Below are 11,257 nucleotides of genomic sequence, written 5' to 3'. Positions count from 1 at the left end.
CTAGGCTGTAGGGAAGATTTGTGATGGAAGACAGGTGCTCGGGGGCCCCAGTATGGATCGGCGGGCCCCTAACTGTCACATGCGGCCTCTAGGGGCCCAGTCCTCTTTGTTACTACACTTTTTTTTCTTTTTTACTAACAAAAAAAATGTAGTAACAAACGGGAGTGGGCCCCTAGAGGAGCTGGGGGCCCCGGCATTTGCCCTACTTAGCCGGGTGCTGACGCCGGCCCTGGGTATGTATACAGAGCGGAGCGGGAGGCGGGTGGCATCAGAAGGGGTTAAGCGGCCGGCAGAATTACATACAGGCAGCGGTCGTTCACATCAAGGTCGTAAAACAAAATAATAATAATATTAAGTAATCCCAATGGTTTATTCACTTTAACTCCAGCCTGGCTGGGCAGAAGGCAGTGTAAACCTCCTGCTGAGACCAGTTCAGGGCTCTAGCTGGGGGTGCGACAAATCTGGGAAATCTTCTGCCCAGGAGTGGCTATCCCCAGAGCAGTAACTCACCATAGAAAAACATCTACTGGTAATAAGTAAATTACTAGCGCCCTCTTGTGGCAATTTAGAGGCACGGCACCAGAAGCTTGAACGGCTGCACTGCCCATGTTTATCACGTGATCGCAGTCACATGACCCAGTCACATGATAAGTGCAGGTGTTCGCCTGCCGGTCACATGACCAGCGGAGGCGTGCAAGGTTTAGTGTGAGGGCTGCTGCTGCGGGAGCACCCGGGAAATGTCTCGGTCGCCGCCGTCGTTCGGTGAGGAGGAGGAGGAGGCGGCGTCGGCGTCCTTCAGCCGCCTGCGGGAGTTCTTCGGCCGGTGTTTACGTAAGGGACACTGGGAGCTGGCACGGGCCTGTCTGGCACAACTTTCCCGGGGTCCCGATGCTGGTGAAGTGGAGGAGATCTTAGGAGGTCTGGTGAGAGCCCCGCATCTGCTCAGGTGAGTACAGCGCCCCCTACTGCCTGCCCAGCCCGCACTGTGACCGTACACGTCTATGGAGGGAGATCACCGCGTCTGCCCATATACTGACCTGCACTGTGCCCCCTCCCCCCCACATTATACTGACCTGCACTGTGCCCCTCCCCCCCACATTATACTGACCTGCACTGTGCCCCTCCCCCCCACATTATACTGACCTGCACTGTGCCCCCTCCCCCCCAATATTATACTCACCTGCACTGTGCCCCTCCCCCCCACATTATACTGACCTGCACTGTGCCCCTCCCCCCCACATTATACTGACCTGCACTGTGCCCCTCCCCCCCACATTATACTGACCTGCACTGTGCCCCCTCCCCCCCAATATTATACTGACCTGCACTGTGCCCCCTCCCCCCCACATTATACTGACCTGCACTGTGCCCCCTCCCCCCCACATTATACTGACCTGCACTGTGTCCCCTCCCCCCCACATTATACTGACCTGCACTGTGTCCCCTCCCCCCCACATTATACTGACCTGCACTGTGCCCCCTCCCCCCCCCCCACATTATACTGACCTGCACTGTGCCCCCTCCCCCCCACATTATACTGACCTGCACTGTGCCCCCTCCCCCCATATTATACTCACCTGCACGGCCCCCCCCCCCATATTATACTCACCTGCACGGCCCCCCCCCCCCCATATTATACTCACCTGCACGGCCCCCCCCCCCATATTATACTCACCTGCACGGCCCCCCCCCCCATATTATACTCACCTGCAACGGCCCCCCCCCCCATATTATACTCACCTGCACGGCCCCCCCCCCCATATTATACTCACCTGCACGGCCCCCCCCCCCCATATTATACTCACCTGCACGGCCCCCCCCCATATTATACTCACCTGCACGGCCCCCCCCCATATTATACTCACCTGCACAGCGCCCCCCCCCATATTATACTCACCTGCACGGCCCCCCCATATTATACTCACCTGCACGGCCCCCCCCCCCCATATTATACTCACCTGCACGGCCCCCCCCCCCCCATATTATACTCACCTGCACGGCCCCCCCCCCCCATATTATACTCACCTGCACGGCCCCCCCCCCATATTATACTCACCTGCACGGCCCCCCCCCCCATATTATACTCACCTGCACGGCCCCCCCCCCATATTATACTCACCTGCACGGCCCCCCCCCCCATATTATACTCACCTGCACGGCCCCCCCCCCATATTATACTCACCTGCACGGCCCCCCCCCCATATTATACTCACCTGCACAGCCCCCCCCCCATATTATACTCACCTGCACAGCCCCCCCCCCATATTATACTCACCTGCACGGCCCTCCCCATATTATACTCGCCTGCACTGTGCCCCCCTCCCTGTCCTCTCCATATTATACTCACTTGCACTGTGCCCCCCTCCCCCCCAAAAATTGAGAAGCACATCCTCCCTCTCCACCCCCCAATACATTGAGAAGCACGGCCCCCTGACCATCCCCCAATACACTGAGAAGCACGGCCCCCTTGCCCCCCCCCCCCCCCCTGTACACTGAGACACACGTCCCCCCCCCCCATCTTTGTGAACCACTGCCAGGCTAAGCAGCTAATGTAGTGTGAATGCAGAAGACTGATCGCTCTTCTCTCCGTCTTACATGTTTCATCTCTTGTTCTTGTCCCTCTTACAGCTGTGATGAGGAGCACACGCCGCAGAAACTCGCCTGGTTTTGGCTCAATGCATTGGAGCTTTGGCTTGGACGAGCTGATGTAAGTGATTGCGACACTTTGGGATGTTTTAAATGTAGTTATGGCCCTGTCTCCGCCCTTTACCTGGCAGAGGACTGTGACTAGTTACAACCATGTCTGTGCCCATTGCCTGGCAGAGGACTGTGACTAGTTACAACCATGTCTGTGCCCATTGCCTGGCAGAGGACTGTGACTAGTTACAACCTTGTCTCCGCCCTTTGCCTGGCAAAGGACTGTGACTAGTTACAACCTTGTCTGTGCCCACTTCCTGGTGTTCGGTGCTCCGCATACCCCGTGCGTAGGAAATAAAGTATGTTTTCTGGATACAGTTCTTGCTGCTGATGCACGCGCACTATGGTAGGAGAGCACTGTAGCAGCTCTTATGCCCAGTGATCTGCACAGTGGGGCTTGTCCTGTGTTTACAAGACTAGGAGACTTGTAGTATAACAGATGACATACCCACCACCCACCGCTCCCCACGTCTCCATTCTGACACATCCAGGTGCTCTGCTGGTCTTCCTGTTTGTTTTGCAGTGAAAAGCTTGTCTCGTTTGGAGCCCCATAGAGAATTTTGGGGTCTCCATCCCTGAGATGGGGGGGGAGCAGTCTGACCCCCCCAGTTTCTTCAAAGATGTTATGCTCTATGCACAGAATAGGGCATAACTAAGAAACATGAAAACCCCCAGAGCAGCCCTGAGACGTGCAGGTGGTAATATGAGTATTAGTAATGTGAGTGTGGTCTGACAGCCTCACGCTCCGGTTACATGCTGGCCGTCATCCAGGAGAACACGGACGGGACGCACCAGTGAATGTGCTGATTTCTGTTCTGCTTTTTGGTTGTAGAAGAGATGATCTGGATGAGTAAAGACTCTTCTCACACGGGACTTTGTTTACTTTCACTTTTTTTTTTTCCCCTCCTCCCCTTCTAAAAGCCGTAACTTTATTATTTTTCTGTATACAGAGCCAAATGAGGGCTCGTTTTTCTGGGGGATTAAAGGGGATGTCCGGCGAAAAATTTTTTCTTTCAAATCAACTGGTATCAGAAAGTCATATAGATTTGTAATTTACTACTATTAAAAAATTTCAAGTTTTCCCATACTTATTAGCTGCTGTATGCCATGCAGGAAATGTTTTACTTTCAGTCTGACACAGTGCTCTCTGCTGCCATCTCTGGCCGAGACAGGAACTGTCCAGGGCAGGAGAGGTTTTCTATGGGGATTCAGAGAAAACCGAGAGAGAGTTCCTGTCTCGGCCAGAGATGTCAACAGAGAGCACTGTGTCAGACTGAAAATAAAACAACATTTCCTGCAGGACATACAGCAGCTAATAAGTATGGGAAGACTTGAGATTTTTTTAATAGAAGTAAATTACAAATCTATATAACTTTCTGACGCCAGTTGATTTGAAAGTTTTTCGCTGGACAACCCCTTTTAATTGTAATTATAAATGTGGTCAAACACACTGCAGGTGCGGCATCGGTCATTCACCAGCGGGACCCTTAGCAGCGTGGTCTGCTTCACATAGCAGCCCACCCCCATTGTGCCTATAGTGGGTTCAGCTCCTCAGCCAGCTCCTTTGGCCCCCTTACATCAGCTAACACATCTAGCTGGCTGGCGTGAAGGGGTTAATATCCAGAGACGTAAGCCGGCCATTATATGGTATAAAAAGTCAGACCAAATTAGTGAAACTACTTGAGTCACTGTGATAAATGATCAGTAGGTGTTGTCATGGGGACGCCACCATCATTTAGTTGCAGGCACCTGTCCTGATATCTCAGTAATGGGGTAAGTATCTGTTCATGTGTCTATTGTGGGGCAGAAAAGCGACTTTAAAATATCCCCCTCCCCCCGTGACCATCGCTCAGTGTTCTCTCCTTTTGCATTTTAGAAGCTGCTGCCGGATATCCTCAAAGATGAAACCGAGTTTCTTCTTCTCCTTGAGGAGTTTCAGAAAGGAACAACAGAGCAGACTGTGAAGGTGAGAAGCCGAGGAGCTGGTTTTAAGTTTCCTCCAGTGCGAGAGACTCTACCAGCAAAGACTGGGGGCTTCACCATTGTCCCGGCCTCTGGGTTATAGTCATGGTCTCTCCCTATAATCCTGGTATATACTCATGTGCAGGACCTTACATTATAGCAAGCCTGGCCCATCTTGTATAAGGCTGGATGCCAGCAGTGATGTTACTTGGGGAGAGATTAAAGGGGTACTCCAGCGAAAGTCTTTATTTCAAATAAACTGGTTTAAGAAAGTTTTATATAGATTTGTAGTTTACTTCTATTTAAAAATCTCCAAAAGGTGAGAGCACTGTGCAGCAGAGAGCACTGTGCGGGACATACAGCAGCTGATAAGTATGGGAAGACTTGAGATTTAAAAAAAAAAAAAAAAAAGGAAATTACAAATCTATATAACTTTCTGAACAAAGTGGATTTGAAAGAAAAATATTTTCACTGGATAACCCCTTGATAAGAGGCCCAGCAGACACATTAGAGCCAGGGAAATGGCATCCTTACACCTCTGTGCCTCTCCCCCAGCAGGAAGAGTAGAGCTCCTCTTATTGGTGGTCTGTTACACATCTGCCAGTAGGAAATGTTACTGTACTCCTCTGCTAGTCGCCGCAGCAGCCCCCCTTCTTTATACTTCTCTAGTAGTCCCCACAGCAGGGCCCCCCCCCCCCGCCTCTTTACTCCTCAGTAGTCACAGCAGCAGAGCCCCCCCCCCCCCCGTCCTCTGTACTCCTCCGGTAGTCACAGCAGCAGCGCCCCCCTCCTCTGTACTCCTCCGGTAGTAACAGCAGCAGCGCCCCCTTCCTCTGTACTCCTCTAGTAATAACAGCAGCGCCTCCCTCCTCTGTACTCCTCCGGTAGTAACAGCAGCAGTGCCCCCCTCCTCTGTACTCCTCTATTAGTCACAGCAGCAGAGCCCTCCCCCCTCCTCTGTACTCCTCCGGTAGTAACAGCAGCAGCGCCCCCCTCCTCTGTACTCCTCCAGTAGTCACAGCAGCAGAGCCCCCCCCCTCTGTACTCCTCTGGTAGTAACAGCAGCAGAGCCCCCCCCCCTCCTCTGTACTCCTCCAGTAGTCACAGCAGCAGCGCCCCCCTCCTCTGTACTCCTCCAGTAGTCACAGCAGCACCCCCCTCCTCTGCACTCCTCCAGTAGTCACAGCAGCGCCCCCCTCCTCTGTACTCCTCTGGTAGTCGCATCAGTGCCCTCTACTTTTTGATTAAGTGCAGTAGTAATGTGGCTACTATATCCAGTTTAGTAGCCCTTCAAAGCAATTGCCTTTGCGTTTTGCAGACTCCTTCAGCCTCACATTAGACATTCACCTCCTTTGTCTGCCGCACTCCTTGCTTTACATTGCAGCGCTGCTCATTGTTTGATGTAAGCCTAGTGTGTATCTACATGGGGATGTATCTCTTCTACAGACATGTATAATGTATTATAATGCTTTAAATGACCCTAAATGTTACTATGTCTTTCTGAATAACCTTGTTTCCTCCATAGGAGCTGTATGACGCATTTCTATACAGTCACTCTGAGAACAGAAGGGAAAAGCCAAGTCCTCGCTTCAGTGCGGCTACAGTCTCCTCTCTATGGGGATGTTTATCCCAGAATCCTCGGCTGGTGCAGTCACTGATAGGTTTCCTGTTGGTGGATGATTCTCACCCTGCTTCCATGGAGTACAATCACTACCTTCTGAACATCACTGTGAACTTCCTCTTAGACCTGTTGTCTTCACTCCAAAAGGAAGATGAGGCCGGGTCTACAGACAGACATTCAGCCTCATGTACAGTGAATCAGGTATTCGGGGTCTTAAGCACCATGCACTATAATACGGAGGTCCAGGCCGCCGAGCTCAGACGTCTGTGTGAGGAACTATTTGTCTGTGCCGATAAGGGAATCCTCCCAGAAGACGCAATGCAGGCATGCTTGCTGAGGAAGCAGAACTGTGGACTAGTAAGCTTGTATGGTACCGTGTCTAGTGAGAAAATAAGGGCCCAAATAACCACACTGAAGTCTCCTGGAAAAGGTTAGTAGAACAATGTTACTGTTCAAACTATTTGACTTTATACATAAAAACCAATGCAGAGGAGAGACTCTCTTCAATCAGTTATACTCCAGAGCTGCACTCACTATTCTGCTGCTGGGTCATTGTGTACATACATTACTGATTCTGAGTTACATCCTGTATTATACTCCAGAGCTGTAATCACTGTTCTGCTGGTGGGGTCACAGTGTACATACATTACTGCTCTGGAGTATAATACAGGATGTAACTCAGGATCAGTAATGTATGTACACTGTGACCCCACCAGCAGAACATTGATTCCACCTCTGGAGTATAATACAGGATGTAACTCGGGATCAGTAATCACTGTTCTGCGTTACATCCTGTATTATACCCCAGAGCTGCACTCACTATTCTGCTGGTGTACATACATTATATTACTGATCCTGAGTTATATCCTGTATCATACCCCAGAGCTGAGAGCACTATTCTGCTGGTGGGTCACTGTGTATATACATTTTAGATCCTGAATTAAATCCTCTCTTATACTCCCACAGCTGCACTCGTCTGCTGGTGATGTCACTGTCTCCATATATTACGTTACTGGTATTGATTCAGGCTTGCAGGCTGTATAATGCTCCAGAGCTGTATTCCTAATTCTTCTGGTTGCATTTCTGGAAACAATCATCACTCTTGTCCGCAAACACATCAGGACAGTAAGGCTGGGTCCACACTACATTTTTGCAATCCGTTTTTTTTTTTTTTTTGTTCCCCCCCCCCCCCCCCCATCTGCTTTTGCAAAAAAACGGATGCAGTTGTGTGCATTCGTTTTTCCATTGACTTCCATTATAAATAAAGCGGATCACAACGGATACCTTTTTTTAATTTTATTTTTTTTTTATGGAACTCAATGGAAAAACTGATCAAAACGGATGCACACAATTGCGTGTATTTTTTCATCTTTTTTTTTTTTTTCAAATAACGGATTGCAAAAACTTAGTGTGAACCCAGCCTTACTCCTTCGATTGTTTGCTTACTGTACATCTGTGAAGTCACATTGTTTGCAGCAGACACAGGTTAGTTTAGAACAATTCGGCTGGGATAGAGGTCGGGCCAGATCTCATCTATAGCTCTGTAAAGTATTTACACCTACGAGTGTCTGGGACTGATACCCCTGATTGGTAATATGTGTTAAAGGATCCTCTATGTATTTTACATGCTAGTTTTCTCTTTGGCTTGATGTTGATGGGGCTGTATTTCTTTTTGATCTAGTGGAGTGGCCTGCATTTCTATCTTGTTGACAGTCTTGCACTACCATATGGCAATCAAATTCCCATGCCCCCTTTTTTTACTAGGTATATCCCAACAAATGTGGAATTTAAAGGGGTATTCCCCCCAAAATTATTTTTGCATTAATACGTTGCCCACCCGTAGCTTTCCATCTTTCCAATATAAAGTTATTATGGATTCTGCACAGTTTTGCTGTTATCCAGCTGCATTCACCCCCACGGATTGCAGAGAATCATCAGACCTCAGTCCACACCGACACGCTCCCTGCTCCTGGCCCCCACCTTCCGTGTCGGCATCACGTGTCCTCAGTCCCAGCACAGTGAAGTGACTGAGAACACTGATGCGGTGGCTGCTGTTACAGAGGGAGACAGTGATCAGCGCAGCTGTGACTGCATCCCTCTCTAACAGCAGCCGCCCGGTCACCCCCAGCCCAGAGCTCACCCCCTGTGTCCAGAGCCTCCCGATGCACCATCCAGCACTCACTCCCCCCCCCCCCCCGCAATCGCCGCCGGCAAGCTCCGCCCCCGCAATCGCCGCCGGCAAGCTCCGCCAACTCAGCTCTGCTACACCGGCGTCCCCCGAACTCAGCTCTGCTCCGCCGTTCCCTCCCAGCTCTGCTGCGCCGTCACCGCCAACTCGGCTCTGCTGCGCCGTCACCGCCAACTCAGCTCTGCTGCGCCGTCACCGCCAACTCGGCTCTGCTGCGCCGTCACCGCCAGGCAGAAGCATTGCATGATGGGAAATGTAGTTTCCTATCTTGGATATAGACCATGTTTTAGAAAAAGTTGTAACTCAGGAACGGCAGCAGCTAGAAAGATGGGAGACGGCTCAAAATACTCAGGGGGACTTGGTGAGTAAGACCAGCTAGGTTTGGGAGTATTACATTTTTTTTAGCTCTTGGGGGGGGGAATACCCCTTTAACCCCTTAGCGACCCATGACGTATCTGATACGTCATGTGCCGCAGGGGGTGTTCAGAGCGGGGTCCCGCCGGGACCCCGCTCTGAACGGCACCGATCCCGGCTGCAATCTGCAGCCGGGCAGTGCCTCTATTAGCCGGCGCGGGTCCCGTTGCCGCGCCGGCTAATTAAGCCCTTCAATGCAGCTGTCAAACCTGACAGCTGCATTGAAGTGCTTTCCTCCGTGCATCCCTGGTGTCTAGTGGGATGCGATCGCGGGGGGGAGATCCGTTCTTCTGGCCGTGCCGGGCCTCAGCGTCGGAATGACGCTGATCCCGGCTCGGCAATAGATTGCTATGGCCTGCAGCAGGCCATAGTAATCTATGACCGATCTAATGGATCTTTGCTGTGTATATACACAGCATTGATCTCTATATAAGTTATACATGTTATATATCATAGTAATCGTAACGACTTGAGGAACATGCATAACAAGTCAGTTTTACCATAGGGCGAACGGCGTAAATGCAAAACTCCCTGAAATCAAAACAAATTCGTTTTTTTCAACTTGACAGCGCAAATGATTTTTTTTTCCGGTTTCACAACATATTTTATGGAAAAATGATGCCTGTAATTGCAAAGTACAATTGGTTTCGCAAAAAATAAGCGCTCATATAAGTCTCTAGGTGAAAAAATGCAAGCTCTATGGACTTTTAAACATAAAATGGAAAAAGCGAAAATTGGCTTTGACCTTAAGGGGTTAAGTGCCTTTTTTATTGTTTTTGGAAATACCATAGACTTGCATAGAGAGAACTGCAGATATGCTCAGACACCGCTCTGTCTGGGTATGTGCACACTGAGTAATTGTGATTAAAACTTTGTTGCAGAATTCTCAGTTTGCGCCCGTTCACGCACTGCGGCGGGCAGGCGTGTCTCCGCCCGTGTCATAGTTAATTCTTTGGACGGAGGGCGGAATCTGCCCGTGCATATAATGGAGTCTATGACATGGGTGGAAGCTGAGAATTCCACAACAAAGTTTCCGTCACAATTACTCAGTGTGCACATACCCTCAAAGGGAATGTATAACCTACATTTTTATATATTTAAAAATGCTCGGCTTCTATTTCCTGACTAATACATTTTTTTATTTTTTTTTGTTTTGGTATTCGCTATAGTATTATGGAGAAAGCCTGAGCTTTCTGTACAGCATTTCGAGAGATGCTTTACAGCAAGATCCAATGACATAGGGAACATTAGACTGGAACTCTCTTTATTGACATCTATGGGAGAGTATGTAAGTCCTGCAGGAAGTGCAACAGGACTAGACATCCCAGCAGGAACAGCTTGGTTGTTGGTGTCTGTTCACATTCATCCTCTGGTGCACTTGTGGGTATATCACATAGGTTATAATTCTGTGCTTTCTTAGAGCCATATGTTTTGGGTCCCTTTAGGGGTTTGGCTGTGAAGCTCAAGAAGCCCCCTCATCCTATAGAACCTTCATCCCTCCAGCTGTTGCAAAACTTCAATTCGGCTGTCCAGGCATGATGGGAGTTGTAGTTTTGCAACAAGGTTCCCCATCCCCTGCTATAGATTATAACCTGTTGTTCTCCCCTTTTCTAGGATCAACTCCGGAACTGTGTGATACAGAGAGAGCAGTCCTTACTTTATTCTATGACCCGGAGCAGGTGAATCCGTGGAAGAAGATCTATTTCTACAGTATCTCTACAGGCAAACACTTCCTGGAACAGATTGTGGTAAGTGACGTCTCTGCGCCATATTACAAAGCTCAAGTGAAACTTAAGACTGAAATTTCTTCCTGCTATAGGTGGAGCGTGACCCAGCAGAGGGGAACTTTATTGTGTAGGCTCCTGCTGGACTACAGGGATCTCTAGACTACTCTAGCTGACCGTACATCAGCTATAGCTGCCCGCTGTATTCTTACTGTGCGCAAATGTAAACACTGGGATGGGACTGTATTTTTAGTTCAATAAATAAAACGTTTGACATATGTCATTGCTGAGACCCCCACCGATTGAGAGAAGTCGAGAGATGTGCGTGGTAGATTTTACTCCATCCAGCTCCATTATGTCTATGGGGCCTGTGAATGGAAGCACTGCTGTCTGCTCCTTCTGCTAATCGTTGGGGGTCTCTGCAAAGACACACGTTTTATTTACTTTATACAGCAGCAGTAAGACCCCCACCGATCAAGTGACGTTTAAGTTCGACATGCCGGGTCCTCAGCTGCTCCTCTCGCACATTGGATAATCCATCCTGGCAAAGTTGATGAGTTTGGCTGACCTTCCTTTAATATGTATAGCCGCCTTCAGTAGATTGTTTAACTAGACAGCACTTTATTTGGCATCCACGGTGAATGGGTCCAC

The 11,257-nt window shown here is 49.6% G+C and overlaps 1 protein-coding gene across 1 annotated transcript; it reads left to right on the top strand.

The window, feature by feature from the left end:
• The first annotated feature begins 737 nt into the window (after positions 1 to 737).
• LOC138770450 (zinc finger FYVE domain-containing protein 26-like) lies at positions 738 to 10,740 on the top strand. The gene is made up of 6 exons (XM_069949553.1): positions 738 to 946; positions 2,629 to 2,707; positions 4,574 to 4,663; positions 6,185 to 6,710; positions 10,497 to 10,630; positions 10,702 to 10,740. Exons 1-6 carry the CDS (start codon positions 738 to 740, stop codon positions 10,738 to 10,740), a joined length of 1,077 nt encoding a protein of 358 aa, XP_069805654.1.
• Positions 10,741 to 11,257: the final 517 nt, after the last annotated feature.

The sequence above is a fragment of the Dendropsophus ebraccatus genome, chromosome 13 (genome assembly GCF_027789765.1).
Source record: "Dendropsophus ebraccatus isolate aDenEbr1 chromosome 13, aDenEbr1.pat, whole genome shotgun sequence".
Taxonomy (NCBI): Eukaryota; Metazoa; Chordata; class Amphibia; order Anura; family Hylidae; genus Dendropsophus; species Dendropsophus ebraccatus.
Note: the sequence above shows the minus strand (reverse complement) of the source record. Positions and strands in the feature narration are given on the sequence as shown.